The sequence below is a fragment of the Scylla paramamosain genome, chromosome 29 (assembly GCF_035594125.1).
Source record: "Scylla paramamosain isolate STU-SP2022 chromosome 29, ASM3559412v1, whole genome shotgun sequence".
Lineage (NCBI taxonomy): Eukaryota > Metazoa > Arthropoda > Malacostraca > Decapoda > Portunidae > Scylla > Scylla paramamosain.
Window position 1 is genome coordinate 15,934,380 of NC_087179.1, and position 24,000 is coordinate 15,958,379.

The following is a 24,000-nucleotide window of genomic DNA, read 5'->3' on the forward strand; positions in this document are numbered from 1 at the left end:
GCGGGGGAGCGGCGCACCATCACCTGTACCTCCAAGGGGGGAACCCGAGGCCCTGGGTGTTGTGGTACAGAAATGGGAACCTTCTGGATGATACTACCACTACCTCGTCCTTCCTCTCCTCCTCTTCTGATGGCGGGCAAGAGGAGGTGGGCGTGGCCAAGGTGGTAGTGAATGCCCATGAGTTGGTCCTCACCCCGCAGGAGGATACCGCCCTTCTGGAGTGTCGTGTGTCTAATGATCTCCTGAAGGAACCGCTTGTGGCCAATGTGACGCTGACGGTGTACTGTGAGTGTGCTGGTGGTGGTGGTGGTGGTGGTGGTGGTACAGTAGTAATAGTTCTTGTTGTAGTAGTAGTAGTAATAATAGTAGTATGTAGTATGTAGTAGTAGTAGCAGTAGTAGTTGTAGTAGTAGTAGTAGTAGTAGTAGTAGTAGTAGTAGTAGTAGCAATGATAATGAGAATAATAATAATAGTAATAATGATGATAATAATAACAATAACAATAGTAATAATAATAAGAGAGAGAGAGAGAGAGAGAGAGAGAGAGAGAGAGAGAGAGAGAGAGAGAGAGAGAGAGAGAGAGAGAGAGAGAGAGAGAGAGAGAGAGAGAGAGAGAGTCACACACCATGTAATCGCTCCCCTAACTTCATACAGGGACTGCCACGTGTAAGCCTGGTCGCTTCTTGCAGCTTCCCTTATTTCTTATGTTCTTATGTTCTTATGTTCTAACACATGTCGCGTCGCCCTTGACACACAGACGCCCCTGCCAGTGTCTCCATCCGCGGCCCTGCTCAGGTGGGCGCCGGGGACACACTGAACCTTACCTGCGAAACTAGTGACTCCAACCCCCCTGCCTCTATCACCTGGACTCTGCAAGGTGAGCTGCTGGTGGTGGTGGTGGTGGTGGTCTTCCTTAACCTGTCTTTCTTCTTTTTATTTTTCCTCTCGTTTTCCTTATGTGTCTCTATCCAACTCGTTTTGTCTTCTTCTTTGTCTTCTTTTCTTCCTCTTTCTCGTCTTTTTTTTTCTTTTCTTTTCTTATCTTTTAGACTGTTAAATATTATGTGAATGTATTATGTTGACACACACACACACACACACACACACACACACACACACACACACACACACACACACACACACACACACACACACACACACACACACAGTAACAACACCACCACCACCACCATGACCTCCTTTCCTGCAGGCGAGGTGGTGGAGAACAGCAAGTCGGTGGTGGCCAAGGACGGCGCGGGGGGCTGGGTGACCTCCTCCCGGGTGAGCCAGCGGGTGGATAGCGCCGCCGTGAGTCCGCTGAGGGTGGAGTGCCGTGCCCTTAATCCAGCGGTGGAGCAAGTCATCAGGAGAACCACCACTATTACTGTTACCCGTAGGTGGTGGTGGTGGTGGTGGAAGATTGAGATGGAGGGTATTGTAGTGATGGTGAAGATGATTAAATGCGAGAGGAAGGGAAATGGGGAAGGAATGGGAGGGAGGGGACGGTTAGATGTAAGAAGGAAGGGAATGGGGAGAGTAATGAAAGGGAGGGAATGGCTAGATTTAAAAGGGAATGGAATGGAGAAGAAATGGGAGGAAGAGAATGGCTAGATTTAAGAAGGGGAATGTGAAAGAAATGGGTGAGAGATGAATGGGGAAGGATTAATGTTATAGAAGTGGTGATGGGAATGACTAGAAATGAGAGAGAGAGGAATGGGGAAGTAGTGGGAGGGACTGGTGTTAATTTAGAACCGTTATCAGTATGGGAAGGGAAGAAGAGGAAAGGAAGATGAATGAAGAAAGAGGAGAGGGAGAGAGAGAAAATGGAAAGAAGAGAGCAAAGAAAGGAAGAGATTCAGAAGAGGGAGGGAAAGAAAGATGGAAATAAATAGGATTGATTTAAGGAAAGTTGGAATAGAGAGAGAGAGAGAGAGAGAGAGAGAGAGAGAGAGAGAGAGAGAGAGAGAGAGAGAGAGAGAGAGGTGAGGAGGTGAAGGGAGAGGGGAAGTGAGAGGAGAGGAGAGGTGAAAGAGGAAGAGGGACAGATTTTATCACTACCATCGCTACTTTTATCTGTCGGCGGTGTTGTGAATGGGAGAGCGATGGTGGTTGAAGGAGAGAGAGAGAGAGAGAGAGAGAGAGAGAGAGAGAGAGAGAGAGAGAGAGAGAGAGAGAGAGAGAGAGAGAGAGAGAGAGAGAGAGAGAGAGAGAGAGAGAGAGAGAGAGAGAGAGAGAACAGTCACCTACTCACCAAAATATGACCTTTAACCTCAAATTCCCAACAGGTTCTAAAACTTGACCTCATTCTCTGACCTCTGACATCCCCCCACAGGTCCCGCGGGCCCCCCTGTGTTTCAAGATTGACCTCCGTGACCCTGTGGTGGCCGGAACCATGCTTGACCTGACCTGCATGAGCGTGGGGGGTCATCCGCCGCCCACGATCAGGTGATCCATTGACCTTTTGTTCCTTGACCTTACATATTCAATTTTGACCTGACCTGACCTTGTTGTTTATAGAATAGATGAATAATTTTGGTTTTCTCTCCCTTTGCTTTTTTAATTCTCTCTCTCTCTCTCTCTCTCTCTCTCTCTCTCTCTCTCTCTCTCTCTCTCTCTCTCTCTCTCTCTCTCTCTCTTATTTATTTATTTATTTTTTCGTGTTCTTAACTATAAACAACAACAACAACAACTACTACTACTACTACTACTACTACTACTACTACTACTACTACTACTACTACTACTACTACTACTACTACCACTGCAACAACAATATCAACCACAACAACAACAACAACAACAACAACAACAACAACAACCACTGTTTCTTCCTTCAGAGTGTTCAAGGGGGAGGATCAGGTGGCGACGGAGGTGGTTGTGGAGGGGGGGGTGACGGAGGCCCGGGCGGAGGTGGAGGTGACGGCGGCTGACAACAGGAAGGAGGTGTCTTGTGATGTTACCAGCACGGCAGCCAACGCCACGCCCCACTCCACTTCGGGGACCCTGACGGTGCTGTGTGAGTGTGGGAGGAGGAGGAGGAGGAGGAGGAGGAGGAGGAGGAGGAGTAATAATAACTGGAGGAGTTCATTCTATATTTTCTTTTCTTTTATTTCTTTTCTCACTCCCCCTCGCTCCAAAAAAAAAAAAGTAGGGGGAAGAAAAGGAAGAGGGGAAAGAGTAATAGTCGAAGTAGTAGTAGTAGTAGTAGTAGTAGGAGGAGGAGGAGGAGGAGGAGGAGTACGTTCGTTTCTCATTTGTTCACTCGCCCCCCAAAAAAATTATATTGATGTAAAAGAACTTCAGTTTAAAGTTATGAAAGTTTAAACTGAAATCTGATATGACTACTAGCGGTTATTTTTTTCCTTTTTTATATATACATTTTATGTCTCAGCCTGGTTTCTTTGATAAGTAAAAGAAAAAAAAAGAAGGGAAAAAAGCAATTAGTTAAGAAAAAATGGGCTTTTAATCTTACCATCCCTCCCCCCCCACCCTTAGTCCCGCCGTGGGAGGTGACGGGGGAGGTGACGCCCGGCACGGTGGAGGAGGGGCAGGTGGTGACGCTGTCCTGTGAGTCCACGGCGAGTCTGCCTCCCTCCAACATCACCTGGACCTCCACTTCGGCCTCCCTGCACGGCGCTATTGTCAGCACCTCCAGCGGGGCGTTTGGGGGCATGGTAACCAGGTGAATAGTGGTGGTGGTGATGGTGGTGGTGTGTTTTGTATCTTCATTCTTCTCTTTTCTTTTCCTTCCTTTCGTCTATTTGGGATTATTTGATGTGTGTTTTGTTTGTTGTGTTTAAGTTCCGGATCTTTTTCGTCATCCCTTCTTCTTCTTCTTCTTCTTCTTCTTCTTATTATTATTATTATTATTATTATTATTATTATTATTATTATTATTATTCTCTACTACTTATCGTTTTCTCTCTCAAGCTTCTGTTTTTCTTTACTTTCCTTCTCATCTCCTTTCTCTCATCTCGTCCTCATCTCACAACTCCTCCCTTTTTCCTCTCTTCCTCCTGACCCTACTTTTCCTCTTCTCCCCCATATCTTCCCTTTCCTTACATCTCATCTCCCTCTTCCACCTTTCATCTCCCCCTCCTCCTTCCTCTCAACGTGATTCCCTCCTTATCTCCCCCTCCTCTTCTCCTCCCTTCTCCCCATATTATCTTCTCTTGTAATCTCTTTTTACCCTCCCTTCCCTCACCATTCGTACCTCTCTCTCTCTCTCTCTCTCTCTCTCTCTCTCTCTCTCTCTCTCTCTCTCTCTCTCTGTTTAATTCAGTTGTTTTGTCTCATTGTCTTTCTAATGGTGCCTAATTTTGTTCTTTTTTTTTTGGGGGGGTGAGGGAAGGGGTGTGTAAGGAGGGAAGAAATTTTGTTTGTCTCTTTCTCTTTGCTTTCCTTTTCTCATGTAGTCCAAAATTCACGTAATGTTGGCGTTTTTGTTATTGAGATGTTTAAATTTCAAAACAAGTATGCCTCGGTAATTTTTTTTTCTCTTTGTATAGTTGTTGTAATCATTAAATTCTCCTTTTGTCATCACCTCTTTCGTGTGTTTGTGTGTGTGTGTGTGTGTGTGTGTGTTACGCTGGTCACCATGATAGAAAAGAAAACTACTCCAAATCTCATTATTTTGCCTAGTACCAATCAGATTTCTCCTCTTTCAGAATCTTGTATCTGTCGCTTACTTAACTCCTTAACTTCCTGCAGGTCTGAGCTTCACCTGAGCACCACGGCAGAGGACAATGGACGCGCCTTTCAGTGTGAGGCTTCCAATGGGCTGGGCGTCGAGGTGCGGCAGGAACTTATTCTCAACGTCCTTCGTGAGTGTTTCTTCTGTTGTCTTTCCTTTTCTTATTCTTCTTTCTTCTCTCTGACTCTCCTATTTTCTTTCCTTCCCTACTACTACCCCCTGCCCTTTCGTTTTCCTTCCCATGTCCTTTTTGTCTTTCTCTCTGACACCCCAATCCAGTGTCCTTCCCTTTCCTTCTCATAGCCTTCCTTCTTTCTTACCTCTGATTTTTCTATTTCCTGTTCTTCCTTCCCTTATTGCTATCATCCTTTCTGTTTCTCCTTGTACTCTTTCCTTACCTTCCTATACACTTATTTCTCTGTCTCCTAATATTCCTCCCAGTCCCTTCTCTAACAAGGATGACCATTTTCAACCTCTCTTTCCTCCCCGCACTACAGACGCTCCCCAGTGGATGGTCAAGCCCCCAGAGCAACTTGATGTGTATGAAGGAGCAGAGTTGGTGGTGACAGCGACGGCCCTTGCCAACCCCGGCCCACTCAGGTACTGTACTGCTGCTAATGCTACTTCTGCTTATGTTAATCCTCTATGTCACTTTGCTACTTACTTATTTCTTCTTCCTCTTCCTCCCCTTATTATTTTTCTGTTATATACTATGTCATTCTTTCTCTAGTGTGTCTCCCATACCTCCTCTCTTTCCTCCTTTGTTTAGATTAATAGTTAAATGAATAAAAAGTGTGAGACTAAAGGAATACAGAGGGTGTAGCATGTTGATAGGTGGAAATGGGTAGGCATCTTTTTATATAGGGACTGCCATGTGTAGGTCTGATGCCTTTTTGCACCAAGCCCTGTGTTCTTACGTTCATATGTTCCTTTCATCCCTCCACAATTGCTCCGCCTGCAGGTACTGGTGGAGGCGAGGGGAAGAGACGCTCGAGGCCACACAGGGGGAGCTGCGGCTGGGTAAGGTGGGCCGCAACCTCTCTGGGAACTACTCCGTCAGCGCCTACAACCCAAGGGGCGCCGTCAACGCATCCTTTATACTGAATGTGCAGTGTAAGAGAGAGAGAGAGAGAGAGAGAGAGAGAGAGAGAGAGAGAGAGAGAGAGAGAGAGAGAGAGAGAGAGAGAGAGAGACTGATTGAGTTTTATTTAACCATTTAGTATTGTACATGTCAGTGGATTGCAAAAATAGTGAAAAATCAAAGTCCAGTAAGTAAAAACTCCCAGTATATTGAACGGGAGTTAAAATAGTGTTTCCTAACAGTTAGTTCATTAGTCTCACAGCCATAACCTTCTCGGAAATTTTGCCAGAGAGAGAGAGAGAGAGAGAGAGAGAGAGAGAGAGAGAGAGAGAGAGAGAGAGAGAATATTTTGCCAGATTTTGAAATAGGAATGATATGTTACTCTGGCGAAGAAATTAAAGATAAAAAGAGAAACACACGTCAGCCACACTCACACGCCCCGCCCCTGCCACAGACGGACCTGAGAACCTGCAGGCGGTGGAGAGAGTGACGGTAGGGGAGGGAGGCGCTGCCACAGTGGAGTGTTCTGCAGGAGGCAACCCACGCCCCACCCTCACCTGGACGACCAGCAATGCCTTCAACAGGTGAGAGAGAGAGAGAGAGAGAGAGAGAGATAGATTAAAAGATTACATATTTAAATTTATCCAGATTTAAGTAGTGAACATATTGTTGTATACTAATATAAAATAAAATAGATAGACAGATTGACTGCCTGCCTGACTAACTGACATAGTGACTACGTAATTTTCTACTACTACTACTACTACTACTACTACTACTATTTCTCCTCCTCCTCCTCCTCCTCCTCCTCCTCCTCCTCCTTTCACTGTTTCCTTAGAGTCAGGAGTTGGCGCCATGCATGCATCTCCTCCGGTTGTTTCTATCCCTTGCATCTTCCACTGTTACTACTACCACTACTACTGCTATGTAACCTAACCCACCACCTTTGATCCCTTCACAGCACCACAGCACAAACCCTGTCCTCGGGCGTGAGTGTGGCGAGACTCGTGCTGGAGGCGGCCACGGAGCAGCACACAGGCCTCTACCTGTGCCATGCCTCCAATGTGGTGGCCTCCACGCCCCCTGTGTCCACCAAGGTCATCGTGACGCGTGAGTATGTCTGACATAGTGGCTGAAGGAGAGGGAGAGGTGATGGGGTGTGTAGAAAGGAAAACGATGATTACTACTACTACTAATGATGGTGTCACTAACAGAGCCACCCCGCATGGTGGTGGAGGCAGCAGGGGCTGGAGGGTCCTGGGCGGCAGTGGGGGGCCGGGGACGTCTGGTGTGCCGAGTGAGGGCCGCCCCTGCCCCCTCTTTTTCCTGGACTACCGAGGATGGCCTCACCCTCCAGTCAGGGCCCAAATACGATCTCCATGAGCCACAGGTACCAATTATACTACTACTACTACTACTACTACTACTACTACTACTACTTTTGCATTGCTACTATTACAACTATGACCGTTACTACCCATTAACATTTTCATAGTCACAGTGATGTTAGACTCAAGGTAGCTTCTCTGCCAGTAGCATTGTGGTGAGTTTCTTGTCCTCACAGCAAGTATGAGTTTGAATCCCACTCCTGACACCATTTATACTGGTTTGAATTCCACTCCTGACATTATTTATACTGCGTGCGAGTCTAGTGCTCAAACAGTCTCACTTCATCAAAATTCTATACACTAATTACCCTATAATGAAAGAGGATTGCAGTCATTGAAGTAAATAATTTCAACTATTGTATTATTATTGCAGCTGGTGGATGGCCTGGTGCTGTGGGCGTCCGTGCTGGAGGTCCTGCAGGTGGAGAAGGAAGACTATGGCAAGTACTCATGCTCCGCGCACAACGCCCTTGGCTCTGACTCCTCTGCCATTGCCCTCAACCCACCCGCACGCCCTCATCCACCCACTAACTTCACGGTGAGAGAGAGAGAGAGAGAGAGAGAGAGAGAGAGAGAGAGAGAGAGAGAGATAATAATAATGAGAATTCCTAATAAAAAAGGAAGAAACTAAGTGAACTAGTAATCCATTCCTCCTCTCCCTCCTGCAGGTTACCAACATCACCTCCTCCAGTGTCTCCCTCTCATGGATTCCTAACTTCGCTGGAGGCCTCCCACGTGGCTACACCATCAGGTACCGCGCCACAGGGACACTTGATCACCAGGTGAGCACACAGCCTGCCACACACTAGCAATGGTGAATACATGCAGTGTTGTCTTCCCTCCCTGCATGTTGTGAGGCTTCAACACACAGAAACTGCTTAAGTAATGATTGCAAGTGTTGTTTTTTACTTAGAAATATACGAGTATGTACATAAACTGCTTCCCAGTTATTCCTTGCTTATTAGTGGTTCATGAAGCTCCTGCCAGTGGGAAATGTAGTTGCTGAATTAGATGTAATGTAGTAAGCTAAATATTTCATAAACCTGCCACCAGAGAGCACTACAATGGTGTTGCCTTTCCTCCTCCTCCTCCTCCTCCTCTTCTTCCTCTTACTACTACTACTACTACTACTACTACTACTACTACTACTACTACTACTACTACTACTACTACTACTTTTACAGACAGTGGAACTCTCAGGCGGCAACACAGCAGGCACCACACTGACGGGGCTGACGGCACGTAACTACCTGTTCAGCATCAGGGCCACCAATGACCAGGGCGCCTCAGAATTCCTGAAGCCACCACTCCTTGCCACACTGCCCGGTCCGTCTTTCAGGCAGGCAGGAAGCTAGAGTCAGTCAGTGGATTAGTTCAGTCTGACAGAAGAGAAGCTTTGTAATATTTTAGGTAGTCAGTCAGTCAATGATGAGTCAGTCAAAATATCACTCAGCTAGTTGGTGTATCAGTCAGGCAGTCTATCATAGAGTCAGTGGGTCAGTCAGGCTGCCAATGAATCTGTCAGTCTGTCAATTATGTGTTTCTGCTTGTGATATTTTATGTTTTGTCAACTTCTGGTAAATTAAAATGCTGCCGAAATTTACAGTGGGGCCTGAGGGGAGTGGCGGAGCTCTGGGGATGGGTCGGTGGCGCGTGCCTCGCCTTATCCTGGTGGTGATGAGTCTGACAGGTGCCTCGCTGCTGCTCCTCAACATTGCCATCATTGCTTGCTTTGTGCGGCGCAGAGCCAGGACGCGCCTTGCCGCAAGTGAGACAGCGCAACAAATCATTCATTGAATAAACTTGAGCATGCATCACAATATCATGAGTTAAGATATATAAGAACTTGATATGTCATAAAGAAGTGTATTTTATTGGTGCAATAAAGAAACAAATATTGCATGTCTGATTTCTCTTTCTTTTTCTTTCCTTTTCTTTCTTCTACAGGTTCTGCTTCCACCACCAAGATGGAGGTGTCACTAGATGGCTACAGTGGAGCGAACCACATGGCATCTCCTCACCATAACGCTTCCACCTCATCCACCACCACCACTACCACCAGCCTTGTTGCTCCCACCACCAACCCTCCCCCTCCTCCTCCACCACTGCCTCAGCACCTGCTGCCCTCCACCACCAGCGCCTCCACTACACTCCTCCTCCACCACCACAACAACAATCGTGGCAATTTCTTCCAGCCGCAGCATAATGGCAACAATCAACAGCAACAACAACAGCAGCAGCAGCAGCAGCAGCAGCAACAACAACAGCAACAACAGCAGCAACAACAACAACAACAACAACAACAGGTGGTCTTCCCACTTCCACCAGGCACCTGTCAGGTAGATACATCACTTATTTTTTTCTTCTCCATCTTCATCACTGTCATTATTTTTCCTCTTTGTGGTCATTGTTGTCATCTTCTTCTTCTTCTTCTTCTTCTTCTTCTTCTTCTTCTTCTTCTTCTTCTTCTTCTTCTTCTTCTTCCTCTTCAGAATTGTTGATTTTAATGATACTGTAAAACCCTTTTGTCATATGTCCACTGATGAAATTATGTTTTCTCTTTAAATTTTCACTCAGATTCTCCTTCTCTCAGGTTGGGATGGAAGTCTGTGACGGGATGGGCGAGGTGAACATGAACGCCTCACCCATGCAGAACGGAGGACTGATGAGGAGGGGCAGTATCACCTCCTTCAAGAGTGGAGGAGTGAGGGAGAACGGAGGAGTGCCTTGCCGTGAGCGTCGAAGTAGTGGCGGAGGAGGAGGAGGAGGAGGAGGCTGTGGTGGTGGTGGTGTAGGTGGTGGGGGTAACACAGGAGCAGGAGGTGAGAGTCCCTACCACCACCATCACCACCACCACATGCATCCTCACCCACACCATCATCACCACCACCATCATGACCCGGAGGTGTGTTCGCTAACCTCCAGCACCTATGACGCCTCCCCAGGTCTTCCCACCTCCGCCTCCACCAGCATCCTTCCCCAGCAGGAGCAGAGGAGGAGCTCAGATGCCGGCACCCCTGGAGATGATCAGATTTCTCTGGCCTCCTTCCACAGCAGTCACTCTCGCACTTATTCCCAAGGGTACATCCGTCCCCTGCCCCCTCCTGGCTGCCCCCACTACTCTGTGCATCCCTGCCAGAGTCTCCCATGCCCCCAAAGTGAGCCACAATCCCTGCCATCCGTGGTGCAGCAGGGGCAGTTATACACAAGTCTCAACCCATCAAGTCTGTACAGCCTCAGTTCGGAGTATTATGAAGCACGTTGTGGCCAGTCCTCCTTTGCTGCTGGTGAGGAATTTTTATCTGTGTGTGATGGAGGGTGTGGAGAAACAAGGAGAGAGTAGGTTAAGGATGGATTGGTTAATTTACTGTTAGCCACTGCAACAATGGAATCATATGGACTGAGGGAGGTAAGGATGCAATCTAATCTCCACCTTGTGTTCCTGCCAGGCGCTGCTCCCATGGGCTATGCCACCCTGGGACCCAGGAGTCGTCGTGCTCCACCCTCGCAGTTCTCCACCCTTCAGCGGCCCCGTGGAGCGCGATTACAGCCCAGGACGTGCCAGGTAAGTGTTTTGAACTGTTAGAATTGCACATCAGCCATCATCATCAGTGCCACCAATATCAATAGCATCTCTGCATACCACCACCATCAGCACCAATTGTCATCCCTTGTAACTCTCCTGACAAGTAGACAGAACATGGAGGCAAGCCTGTGATGCCCTGTGTGTGTGTGTGTGTGTGTGTGTGTGATATATATCAAACAGCCAGACTGACTGAACTGCATGGTACCAGACAGCATTCGTGGTGCACAAAATTAGTTAAAAGATGAATATTCCCTTGGTGTTCAGATGAAGTGTTTCTGATCTACAGAATCACGCAGTCAACAGTAGTAAATCTGATGGGACTGCAGCATGAAAACTACACCTTGAACCCCGTGTGTTTTTCTTCAGCGATATGCATTGATGGTGAACAAAGCATGGGAATTTTTATGATGAAACCCTCCTACCTCTCTTGCTCACTCTCTCTCTCTCCAGTGATATGCTGTGATAGTGAGTACATTATAAAACTGCATGACAAAACCATTATTCCCTCCTGTCCTGTGATGTGCAAGAGTACCCTACCCACTGGCACACCAGACACCCGCAACCACATGCTTGATAGATTAAGTGAATAACTGAATAAACTCATGAGGCAACACAATGCCAGCCCACTAAGACCATTCATGATACCAGGCTGACTGCTGCGAGTATGAGAATGATCCACACAGCAGTAACAGCACACAGCAGCGCCGTAGCAGCTTCCACGGCTCCCTCCGACGCTGTGACGCTCAAGATGCACCTGAAACGCAACAGCAGCAACAGCAGCAGCATAGCACATCACAGCAGCCTCACCAGGAGGTTGGGGACAGTGGGTACAGCACTGCAACACAGCAGAATCAGAAACAGCAGCCAGAGACGAGTGAAGTTGCAGGAAGAGGAAGAGTAGCAGGAATTCTGGGGGGACCAAGAGGAGGAAGAGTAGGAGGGTACAGCAACCAGCGGTCCTCACAGCAAGACCTTTACAGCAGAGGGCAGGGCAGTCAGATGAACAGCAGAATAAGCTCCCGTGATTCTATCGTTGCTGTGCCTGCCTTCCTCATCCCCAACAGCAGCAGCAACGGCAACAACAAGAGTAATAACAGCACGTCATCTCCTCCATTGCCACCACCACCACCACCCACTACCACCATCACCACAGCCTCCTCCACTTTCACCCCCTCTGCTGTTGTCTCCTCCACCTCACGCCCAAGGTTTCCACACGATTATGTTCGTCACGGATCAACCAAAAGAGCCAAGGGAACTGTTGATAAGAAAAAGTAGAGATAGAGAGGAAAAAGTCACATATCACAAGCACCACCATGCCTTCCCTGACCAGTATCAAGACTTTTCTGTATCATACATTCCACCCTAATACCCTACACTACCCTGAGATGTGTAGACAATCCATTGCGTGTTTATGTTGTTCTCTGCAGGTGAAATGATAGATAGAAAAACTGAATTAGAGTCAAGTTGAAATACAGAGGTTCAAGAGGAGAGAAAATAGAAGACAGCGCCTTGTGGAGAAGACAAGTGAGGATTGGTGACTGCAGCTGCAGATGAAGAACATTTTGCTGTGTCTCCTAGTCACTTTGGCCTTGCAATAAAACTGTTTTCAAAGGCCACAGGAACGATTTAGTTGGGTTTGTGGGTGTTTTTCCATTTGGTGGAGCAGATTTTTTCTAAAACCGTCACTAGAATCATGAAAACGACCTTAAAACCCTAATAACTTCAACTAGAATCTGTTAAAATTAGTTGAGATAGGATGCCAAACATTTGTGAATGCAGTTCTTTAGTCCACAGTGTCCTCAGTGATTCTTGCTTTGACTCACCAACCTCACTCAGTCTTTGAAGTATCACACTCTCTTTAGTACACCTTCCCTCATTATAACCTAAGTACAACCTCCTGGCCTAGAACACAGTGGGAGAACAAGCAGCAACAGAACTGTTGGCCCTCATGAGGGTGTTTGTGATAACATACACTATCTAGTCTTAAGTAAGTGATGTAGGATTGTAAAAATGAAGGCTCCTTCTCATCCACTGCTCACTCAAACACTGAAACACCACACTATCCTCTAGAAGTCAGTGACTCCTCTATCCCCTACCATGTCTACCAGTAAGACTGAAACTGTCTGAAACTCCCTGTCAGCTTCCTGAACCCAGTGACACCACGGGCCTAACACAAGTATGGGTGGACTTGTTTGAAACACTCCCTTTAGATAGATGCACACGCTGCTGTTCTGTTACGATAATGCGCAGTGTCTGATACCCCATGTGCCGCCAGCCAGCGTGCGGTATGTGAGGACCCTCGTGGTCGTGTACAGGCAGGGTCAGGGACATTTAGGATTCTGCCGAGAGGGTCCCCGTGGTAAGGACTAAGGTTGTGACAGGAAGGAGTCATTCAGTCGTCCGCCAAGCCCTTCTCCATCTTTACCATCCGTCAGGCCGCAGCCGTGCGGTGCAGTGCGAGGGTGAGGTGATAATTACTTTTAATATATTTGTAATTAACACCTAATCATCAGGTAACATGAAGTTAATGAAAGAAGACAAGCCTACCCTGTGTCACCGCCCGATCGCCATCACCATGCATCCCCTCAGCTGGCGGTGGTGGGGGGAAAGACTCACGAGGCCAAAGATACAGTCAGTGTTACAGTGTTTGTCACAGTTAGTTGGCACTCTCTTCCCGTCACGTATCACAAACACGCGTACCCGTATCCAGTACAGAGTTGTTAAGATTAGGAAGATGTAGCATTTGTACTACCTTGCATTCACCGTTCGTTTTTCGTGATATTTGTGTACCGTTGGTGTGTATACCGTACCGGGAGTTTCCCTTTAAAAGTTTGTCCTACCTCGCGCACCTACGTGGGAAAAAAAAAAAAATCCATGAAAGTGCAGGAATTTCGGTCTATTATAATTACTGTTACTATAGGGCTGTGTAACACTCGATTTGTAGTACCTTGTCCTTTTATAGTATTTAGTAATAAATCTACCTAGTCCTAATAAAAGATACCCGTGAAAAATAATCTTTATTATGTAAGAGAGAGAGAGAGAGAGAGAGAGAGAGAGAAAGGAGTCGAGGGGAGGGGGATAGTAACTAGTATCACAATCATTGGCACAAAACAACAATAGATTCCCGCCATTAACAAATTATGCATCACTATCTGCTATTGATAAAGTCTGGTATGGCAGCAATACTTCTAAATGAACCGTGTTATGAATTCAGCTCTTTCATTGGGCAGAATGGTACTTTACTGTTCTTATCATCAAGCATCACTGCCCCATTACCGATTGGTGTGAGGCGTGGCAACAGTAGCAGCTTGTGAGGCTACATTGCATCACGGCATTCATTGATCCCTTCAGGCATGGCCACCCCGCGGCTGTGGCAAGCATCACATCACTCCCGAATATTCTCCAGTGCGTTATGTAATACCTCACCTTGGTTGAACTGGGAAAAAAGGAAGAATGAAGGATTACTTATAGATGTAGACTCTAGGCATCTTTCGGCATCTTTATGCTCATAACAAAGGAAGGAAGCGCATTGTATAATGTTTCTGATGTATTATAAGTGAAAGTAGGGTAATTAGCTATTTATTAATTTATTATTTATTTTTTGGCGTGACTTTGAATGCCAGAACGTAACAAAATTCATGTGTGCCCAGCTCTGTTGCTCTCTCTGGTGCAATGGACATTAACATCCTCGGTAAGGCTGAAGGTTACTTCCAGCAGGTGCCTTTAACGGTCCTGATCTGTGGTGTGTTGACGCGAAGCTTACGTGGGAATCGGCCGCGTCTCGCTGCGTGGCGGCCGTGCTGTCACGCTGTGGCGAGTGAGGTACAAGCTTGGTGCTTCAAAGAAAAAAAGTAGTGTCTGGGGCTTCGGGAGGCAGGAATCGTTATAAAGGTTTACATAATAGGCATCTGTAAAAACTAATGTGAAATATATATGATTTTGATCTAAATTTAACAAATTAAGGAAGCTGAGCGAAAAAAAGTGGTGCAGTAAATATTTATAAATATGATCCTTACCAATAAGACTGAGCTGCCATAAAATTAAGGTCTCGACTTTTGGACAGTTCTAAATTTCACACTTGAGAATTTCGTTTCTTCTGCATTGTACCAGCTGGTGACGAGGAGAAAAGTATCGTAATTACATATATTTGAATAACGATATATTCAGTGTGGCGGATATCGATGTGTATGTGATGTAATAAAACGTGCGAGGCGAGGGACGGTCTAGCCTGCATCCCGGGGCCTCGCTGAGACCATTCCTTGTGCTCAGAGTGACAGCCGCCCTGGGTTGTCAGCCATGCACTAACGGGGAAGGCGCCGCTTTTTGTGGGGCTCGTCGTGGCGGGAGAGGCCTGAGCTGACATGAGACAAGGAGGAGCAGAGCGGCAGGCGTGTGATCGACCAGCCGCTGCAGCCACCCGCCGCCCGCCGCCTCGCCCCAGCCCGTGAGTGTCCCTGCACCTGCCCCCTGCTGCTGCCTTACCCAACTGCCCCTCACGCAACTTCCCTTGCCTCTCTGTTGCATCTATATTATGTCTCTTACGTCACAACCTTGCCCTGAGTCCTGATATCCTCCCTGTGCCATGCTTATCGTGTTTCTTCAAGTAAAACGCCATGTGCCGTCACGGCAAACAGCAACGACTAACACAATGGACCATGACTTGCACAAGCTCTAGGAAAACTTCACTGAACCTTGATTTTATTTAATAACGAGAAATGCCCTGGTCATTCTAAGAGGACAAAAAAGAAAAAAAGTTATATGAGGTGTTTTATTTGACTTAGTACAAAAAAAAGTCAGGGGTAGAGGATGGCAGACAAAATTTTAGAAAATTCCACTTTCGCCATTTTTATCATTATTTAATAGAACCATGGTATGCTAGATGTCAACAACCACTCTGGATTAACACTGCCATTCTCCCATGGCCAGCCATCCAGTATGTGGTTGTGTTCTTGCCATGAACTTTGTGTGTTATTATTTCAGTGAGCCCTTCTTGGGATGTTGCCTTACTCTTTAGCATATCTTAGGAAGAGGCAGCATGCCAAATTTTGAGTCATGTTGATGAAAATGTTGCTGCTTTGGTCCATTTTTGAGACAAATGCTAACACACATGCATGTAATGTAGACACTGTTCAAAATGAGGCAAATGATAAATTTATTTCAGCCTCCGTGTTACTTTCCTCACTTTTGCAGGGAGCACCTCAGATTTACAAGGGAAAGAATATCAGAAGTCACTCCATTTGTCACCAAACAGTCATATATAGTCTCCATACTGGCTTACATACACACTGTCCTGTGATGCTCTGTCTTGGGTATCTTTGAATCACTAAGAAATTGACGTGAAGGTGGATGGCCCCAGAGGGGCAATCGTGGGGGATCAAGCCTCTGGCAGGATATTCACGGAAGTCTGACATGTTTACCAGTCAGGTGATCATTGAGACCCAAGTGTGTTTCGGTGAGCTTGACTGTCTTGCCACTGCAATCCTAACCACCACCAATACCTCTGACTTGTGCTGTTGCTATCTACAGACTGTTGTCAGATTTTGGAATGTGTCAAACTTGAATTGTAAATTATTCCTGCTTGAGTTCTGTCAGACAGCTTTTCCTTGCTCATTTCCTATTCTTTGTTCCACCATTACTTTATACAACTCAGCTTATATTCCAAAGTATTTTTGGTAAATCTTATCCATGAATCAATATTTAAAAGAATAATGAAAGATCATCCATTGGATATTTATTTTAGATTTGTCAGTACAATTTATATGTAAACTTAGTAATGATGTGTGCAGCAGCATACACTTGGTAACCATCACCTTGAGGAAAGACAGTACAGTGTGTGACTAACAGGTGATGAAGCGGGGGCGAGACCAGACGCCTGAGGAGGAGCCGCTCACCAAGCGCATCAACAACCTGCACCTCGACAACTCTTCCCAGATGCTAAACCACGTGTTGAATGGCTCCACCCTGCCCACTGCCTCCCCTGTCCCGGCCCTCGCCCAGGAGAGACTGCTCAATGGCATGGCTGTTGCTGCCTCCCTCCCAGAATGCAGCATGGCTCAGGCCAGTGCAAACCTCCCAGGCATGGGCCATGCCTCGGCTGGGCCCAGCCAAGGAGCCACACCACAGGACATAAGTGAGCTGGAGGAAATGATATCCCGGAGGGAGCTGCCAGAATCCCTGAACATGAACTACCCGGATCTCAACCCCACCAACAATCACCAGTACTTTGCCTTCAACAAATTACTGCACCACCTCCACATGGAGCGGCTCCGCAGGGCAGGCAAGCTCCCCCTCTAATGCTTTAATGATTGTAGACTTGGGAATTGAGGAATATTCCCCAGTGTTCTGTTAACATATACACTGACTGCAAATCTAAAAAAGTATGAGTTCTTGTCCTCAGTAAACCACAGGAAAGAACAGAGGACAGAGCTCTTGTTCAAAACAGGTGGTGGTCCCCTGTGAGTGTGTGTCTTAGGTGTGTCTGTGTGTCCTTAGTTGTGTTTGTGATGTGTGCAGTGCATTGATCCTGGTTTACAGACCAGATCATTTGTCGTCAGCATGTGTTCATAATAGCTGTCCCTGAAGGGATAGCCCAGTGTATGTCAAGTGAGGGCCAAGCCCAGAACACTGCCTGCCCCTTCAGCTCAGCACAAGCCATCTCACTGGAGAAGGCTGAGAGGCATCGCAGAATCTCACAGCCAGGGATGTAAATGCCAAACGTTTTGGATTGTAATACTATCCATATTGTAAGTTTTTATATGGCTCAGATATTTGTCATAGAATAACAACTGTATAGTACTCAGCATGAGGTGACTCACTGGTGGGCAGAAGCAGGACACTCAGTGTAGCAAAACCATCACTGAAATCCTTCATGAATTGTTACACTGTTTGCAATGAGGGTATTTTTTATAGCAGTGCAGAAGTGGCCCTCAAGACTCTCCCATTTCTAGCTCAGCTCTTGCTTGATGACTGGCCAAGGAATTGTTGTTAGAGGTGATTATCTTTTTTATTCACATTGTTGACATCGATTACAATAAAGGAAATGCAGTTGCCATTGTGTATTCTAAACTGTTCTTGTTTCTCACCTAAAAAGGCCTGATACATACCTGCTGCATGCACATGATGATCCACAGCGACATTAAACATTTGATCTGCCAGATACCTAACATATTGGGTTTTCTTTTGATAACATCAGTTTGATTTTTCTATTAAGCAGTCATTAATGAGGAGAGAATTGCTCAGGGGAGGTAACGCAACAGTTTTGTGATAACATACATGTGTGATTTGGTGGCATTATATATAGGATAATGGATTGGAAACACTGACAGTAACAGTTTGAAATTTTGTAATATGTATCTAGTTACTGATTAAGGAGACAACACATGCTTTAGTCTCAAAATCTGCAGCACTTCTGTCCTCAAAATACTTTGCACATTACATTAAAAGTAATAAGTCTCCTACAGTACATAAAGTTCTTGTGATAGGATTTTTATTTATTTATTTATTTATTTTATTTATTTTTTTTATGGGGAGAAGAATATACAGTTATTGGGTAAGCAGCTGACAGCTTTTGTAGTTTATCAAGATTAGCAACATTCAATACCACAAACTACTTAGCACATTAAATTTATAAGTGCCTGGTTCAGTGCAATACATTCAATTCCAGTGGGTGTATTTTGAATGCATACAGTTTATCAGGTGCTGTTGTTGCCTGCTTGAGTGTGGTTCTCCTGCTGGCACCCTTATCAGAGGAGGGTGCCGAGCTTGCTGGCAGCATCGGTGGGTGAATGCTTGGACTGGTGACAGGATGCACACGTGATTGGTAAGGTGAGTGTCCTGAACTTACTGTTGTGGCAAAGTCTTAAGATTGAGACGTCATCTTTATCTTGGAATGTTTAATACTAACAAACAGAATAATCTTATCAGTATTAGTTTTATCAACTTGGTTTTTATTTATTTATTTTCAAGTTAATATTTTCTTTGGTCAAGCTAAAATTAATGAAAGTGAAAATAAGATGCATCAACTTTAAGATTGAATGCACAGGTTTCTGTCCAGCAAGTTACTGACACAAGCCAATTACTTTTTTCCACCTAGGCTTAAATATTTAAGCCACAACACACTCCATGAAAATATACTTACCTTTTATTTCAAGAGTACAGTATTGAGGTAGAAATGAAGACATCATGTATATATTTTATTTACTTTTATTAAAAAAATGAATTATTACACAGCCTCCAGCAATATAGATTTATGGCCGAATAAACTGCAAGATAAAATAAATACATACAATATTTTGAAATGAAGTTAATGTGTGACTATAAACATGAGATGATGATTTGAAGCCAGCAGCAGCAGCAATGTGTGGGGCGCTGCACGGCAACCTTCACAGCGCACGAAACAGTGGAAAACAGTAGATGGGTCACAGTGTGTGCAGTGACAAGGATAAAGAATTGATCGGAAAAGTTTTGCAAAAGGGGAAGGTATTGAAGAAGATAATACATAAGTAGACTTGGGATACACCTTGCAGCAGCATGCCCCACACACCCGCCTCGCACACTGCTAATACACTTTTCCTTCATGTGATGGTTGCGTTGCTGTCCAACTGTTACTGCTGCTGCAAGAGATTTACCACAGCAGCAACAGATGGAGCCACAGACAACCATAGTTTCCTTACCATCAAAATTTAGAGCATTTTACAAAGATAGCTATAAGTGAACTAAACTTCCACCTTTACAATTTATCAGTCATGCTTTTTTTTTTTACATTTCCCAAATAAAGCGGCCAGATAATCATTCTTTCAGTGCTGAAGTCATCAAATTACTGTGAATTTCTCAGTGCTTTCCTCAAAATTCACTTAATTCTCACAAATTTCCCTACTACTGATTCATAGAAATTTGTAAACTATTAATTCATTATTTGGATGAACAGTTCTATAATTGATGTCGTGTCCTTAATTACCTCACATTGTTACATACAGAATTCATCTAATTACCTGCGTCTTATTCGTCATGAATGCAAACAGTTTCATGACCAGAGCCATTAAATTCATCACCAAAACTCATGACATGGCTACGTACAGTGTAACAATACAGATGTAAGAATATATGATCAGCTTAAAGAAATGAACAATGAAATGTAACTGTGCAATGAAAACAAAAACGCCAGCTTGCATGTACGTGATTCTCCAAACTGGCACTGTTGACTGCTTGTATCGAAAAGTTGAAAAGCTATATAAAAACAGTTCAACCTCCCTGCGTTATCCTTACTAATACTCCGCTAGAAAATCAACTCTGTATAAAACAGAAAACCAATGTCCTGCAAAGGGATGTGAGCAAAGGGTGTACAGTTTCCAGAGAGCACCTGTACCACCCGGGTTTTTGCAGCAGATATTTCTCACTGCATAAACACAAAACTGGCTAATCTGGACATGGTTGCATGGCGACACTCAAAGGAGTCATCATATGTCATACAAAATACTCCATGTACAAACTGAGCAACAAAAAGTGTGGCCGGGATACTGTTGTTGATGTGGCAGGCTAAGACTGGGGTGGCATTTGGGTAGTCAGCACTTACGGTGTAACAGCAGGATGCTTGGCACTCTCAACCATCAGTCATCCTACAGGACTTCTTGCTCCATTAAATTTAAGCATTATGATGGGATTGCCATAATTTTAGGTTGGGATTGGTTTGAGTTTTAAACAAATTTGTGCTTCTTTTTGTTAATGAATATAAGCAAATAAGTTGTTGGTGTGATGCTTAATTAATTGTCAGTTATTATGAAGTTCATATCCATTCACTTCTTAAATTCATGAAATTTAACTGAGTCAAGTGATCAAAGGAGCTTACAGAGTGGGAATATGTTTGTGGGCATTGAAATGTACTGTGGCAACTGCCAGCAGAATAATTCACGCATTAATAAAGCTTTAGGATCATTACCAGCAAGGATATTATTGTGTATCTAAGTTGGTATCAACGTTTCCACACTGAGCACTGGTCTATACATTATTATATTAAGCTCAATAATGTGTCGTTACAAGTCTCTGAATAGCACATGGATATGAGAGGCTTGAGATGCAATAGAGGTGGCCAGTCCTCTGTAAGGCTCAGCCACAGTTCAGTCATTTGCTCCACAGTACGGCACATGGACCAGTCACACACAAGATACCCATCCATAGGCCAGTCATTCTGCACACACAGGGGCACAGGGAAGGACCCCAGACACGATAATACAGATTCACGGAAATCAAGGAAATGTCACAAGCATTCCTTACGAAGCAGAGAATCCAGAAGTTTCATGTTACATCTAAAGGAAACAAAATGGTATGCTAAATGTAGCTAGGTAACAGATGGAGAGAGGCTAAGACCCCTCCCACACCCACGCATGGCTTGGCTATTCAGACCATTTCAAGTTATAAATTTTACTCTTGAGAATTATGAGCAAATTGTTCAAATAGATTTTGATCATTTGAAATTAAGTTATGAAGTTTATGGATTTTCTTTGGGTTGCAAGCTCATAGGTAGAGTGGGTGTGCGAGGGGACAGGTAGCAGGTCTCCTCAGGTCAGGGTGACAACACAGGTCCTCACCACACTGGTCTTGGCAGGTCAGTCAGGTAGATTGATACAAATTGCATTTTCTTATTTTATAATATCAACATAAAGAGATACAGCAGTGACAGAGGCCAAAAAGCAGTGCAGCAGGTCTGTCTCTGCTCATTCTTGTAATGCTGACATTTGCTGTAGGCAATATCTGCAGTAATGGCTAATATCACAGAGTATCACACAAGGTGATGATGGTCAGTTTTGGTCAATTTTTTTTACTTTTACTCCCTGAAATTACATAACCATAGATGGACACAAGTGGTAAAGATACCAAAGAAGGTGGATTTATGTCAATGAAGAATAGTCATCACTGAGCTGTGTTGAGATGTTTTGTGCTGACTAGACCAGATTAGCATCAACCTCCTTCCTCAGTATGGTGTTCACCACTTTACAAACAAGCCTCAGATGGGCAGGAGACCCACCACGGTCACAAAGATCTTATGACAGGGAGAATGCATCCAGCCAACTCCTCCACAGGCACCCCAAGCACTCAGAGCAAATGGCACATCCTGAACATTTCCAATGTTCTGGGGCAATTGTCTGTTACAGCTTGGAAGCAGCTGGGGGTGAGGGCTGGACCACCTGGTGAAGCACCCTATCCTTTCCAAGAGAGGTCCAGATAAAGGCATCAGCCATGGGAGGGTAGTCATGGTGTAAAGCTGGACCCGATCTGACCTGAGTTACGGGGCTGAGGATGCTACCCTGACCAGAGATTCTTGAGGATTATGTGGAGGGGTGCACTCATGAGGAGGTGGAGAGATCCTCCAAGCCCTGTACTAACACATCCTCAGCAAGGAAGGCTGGTACAGCAGGCCTGTCGTTGACAGACAACGCACACTCCCCCTCCCAGTGAGCCTTGCCAACACTATGGGACTGTAGAAAAAAAAATTAAAACATTCATTAGTTACTGCTTTCTACAGGCTGCAAAACATAAGCCATAAAATGATAAGGCATAATTTTACATTCATTACAATATTTATATTTGTGTTCCTTTCAGTGAATGTAGGCCTCACTAAATAGGGTATTTCTAAGAATGGTAACTATGTATTACTTATGTTAACATTAATTATAAATTGGTTGTCTCAAAGTCAATTTATGAGTAACTTGGCCATGTGAATTACATACCATGGAGATGTCGCGGCGCCAAGCCATGCGGCACTTGCCATCACAGAGAGGGCACGGCCGCTCCAGGGAGTACCCGCCACACTCTCCGCAGTCCAGTGAGACATGATTGTCTGACCAGCTCACTCCGCACCTGTAGACACAAGCTCCACTGTTACACCTGTGCTATTCACACACACCCACACATATTAAAGTTAGAATTAAAAATCAGATATTTTTAAGTTTATATTACAGAAAGTTTGATTTCAGGGAGACCTATTGTTCTGCTGACCTTGAAGAGGATAAGAAGCGAGACTCACGTGTAGCATGAGTTGTACTGTGATCGAAGGTCCTCCAGGGTCATCATGGGCTCCGTGGGGCACTGGTGTGGGCTTACCAGGTCAAGTCGTGACAGACTCTCGCTGCTCTCACTCCTAGATATCCAGCTGCTGTGGAAACAAATGTCAAAGGTTAGTGGATCCCCAAGGCTAAATGTCAGAATCTGGAAAGGTAAGGCTGCTGTATTGTTTCAGTGTTACATAACTGCTTTTTTGTAATGCACGTTGGGATATTCAAAGACCATTTTTTTCCTTTTGTAATGGAAGCATACAGGTACAGATTCAACACCCTCTCCACCACCTTTTTTTTCTTGAAAGCATACAGGTAATGACATTCAGACATTCCCAATATTTTGCGATAGGGGCATGTTTCCCTCCCCTCTGAGTCCACTGCACCACAGGGACTTCCAACTGCCTGGGAGGACAAGTCATACATCTCACCACACTGGCATAGAAGTGACATTCTAACACAAGCAGCCACCATCACAGAAACTCCAGCATTGATCACAAACCTCTGAATAGTTAATTGAATCCATAGTTGAAATTCTTGATAACCCAAACTCAACACGTCCCTTCCTTACCTAGAGGAGAAGTAGTTGTCAGTTTGGATCATTCCACAAGACATGGCTGGTTGGAGATGGTTTGAGGTTTGCAGACCAGAGTGTAACACGCTAGACCCTGTGGGGGAAGACAATAGAGCATTATAATGAGGCTGTACAAAAATAATAGAGTGTACCAAGTTTCTTACATAAGCAGATTGACAAATGACATTTAATTTACTCTTGCTTAACAATGACATTTATCAATTTAATCATTTATACTGCATAGTTTTTAAGAAGTTATGATTGTGGTATCATTGATTATTATTGTGTTTTGAATAACTAGTGCTTCAGTAATGCATAAATTGTAGCTATGTGTTGCAATGTGTCTTGGCTTCTTGCAAAAAAGTCACGGGGATGACTAATGACATTGACAACAGATGGATTAGATGTGAAATATCACGTCATGGTGGAAAGACAAGTCATCAGGAAAGCCGATGATGTAACCCTCAGGTGCACCAGCATTGCCACATCACTCCTGAGTGTCATCACCTTCTGAGGCGACACCTGACTTGCGTTAAGAGACAGCTTTGTGATCGCAACACCGCGGCCAGGTCCAAAATGCGTCATAATCTATTAGCATCGAAATTGCGTTTAAGTGAAGTTTTTATTTACT

The 24,000-nt window shown here is 44.9% G+C and overlaps 4 protein-coding genes across 5 annotated transcripts in view; 3 read left to right on the forward strand and 1 right to left on the reverse strand.

Annotated features, from left to right (window-relative positions):
• Positions 1-2,364, forward strand: part of LOC135115645 (synaptogenesis protein syg-2-like) — an 8,706-nt gene extending 6,342 nt beyond the window's left edge. The window contains exons 6-9 of the mRNA XM_064032568.1: positions 1-285; positions 758-877; positions 1,211-1,393; positions 2,333-2,364. The exon at positions 1-285 is cut by the window's left edge and continues 53 nt beyond it. Of these exons, the coding sequence (XP_063888638.1) occupies positions 1-285; positions 758-877; positions 1,211-1,393; positions 2,333-2,364 (620 nt within the window). The remainder of the gene's footprint in view (positions 286-757; positions 878-1,210; positions 1,394-2,332) is intronic.
• LOC135115736 (nephrin-like) lies at positions 1,255-13,759 on the forward strand. 2 transcript variants are annotated; one of them, XM_064032688.1, is made up of 18 exons: positions 1,255-1,393; positions 2,333-2,445; positions 2,838-3,016; positions 3,496-3,682; positions 4,711-4,823; positions 5,191-5,293; positions 5,655-5,806; positions 6,229-6,358; positions 6,736-6,884; positions 6,989-7,164; positions 7,536-7,700; positions 7,831-7,944; positions 8,347-8,488; positions 8,769-8,930; positions 9,110-9,501; positions 9,756-10,449; positions 10,612-10,727; positions 11,397-13,759. In XM_064032688.1, the coding sequence occupies exons 2-18, from the start codon at positions 2,393-2,395 to the stop codon at positions 12,021-12,023; spliced, it is 3,654 nt and encodes a 1,217-aa protein (XP_063888758.1). In that variant the 5' UTR covers positions 1,255-1,393; positions 2,333-2,392; the 3' UTR covers positions 12,024-13,759. The 2 variants fall into 2 exon arrangements, with proteins under 2 accessions (XP_063888758.1, XP_063888759.1); XM_064032689.1 differs by lacking the exon at positions 11,397-13,759 and adding an exon at positions 11,035-11,388.
• Positions 13,760-14,948: 1,189 nt separating this feature from the next.
• LOC135115744 (uncharacterized) lies at positions 14,949-17,797 on the forward strand. The gene is made up of 2 exons (XM_064032697.1): positions 14,949-15,192; positions 16,593-17,797. The coding sequence occupies exon 2, from the start codon at positions 16,596-16,598 to the stop codon at positions 17,040-17,042; it is 447 nt and encodes a 148-aa protein (XP_063888767.1). The 5' UTR covers positions 14,949-15,192; positions 16,593-16,595; the 3' UTR covers positions 17,043-17,797.
• A 1,137-nt stretch (positions 17,798-18,934) lies between these two features.
• LOC135115742 (protein pinocchio-like) overlaps positions 18,935-24,000 on the reverse strand; it is a 59,699-nt gene continuing 54,633 nt past the window's right edge. Inside the window, exons 2-5 of the mRNA XM_064032695.1 lie at positions 23,367-23,463; positions 22,768-22,896; positions 22,472-22,601; positions 18,935-22,219 (exon numbers count right to left, since the gene is read on the reverse strand). Coding sequence (XP_063888765.1) covers positions 22,088-22,219; positions 22,472-22,601; positions 22,768-22,896; positions 23,367-23,463 — 488 coding nt within the window. The 3' untranslated portion in view covers positions 18,935-22,087. The remainder of the gene's footprint in view (positions 22,220-22,471; positions 22,602-22,767; positions 22,897-23,366; positions 23,464-24,000) is intronic.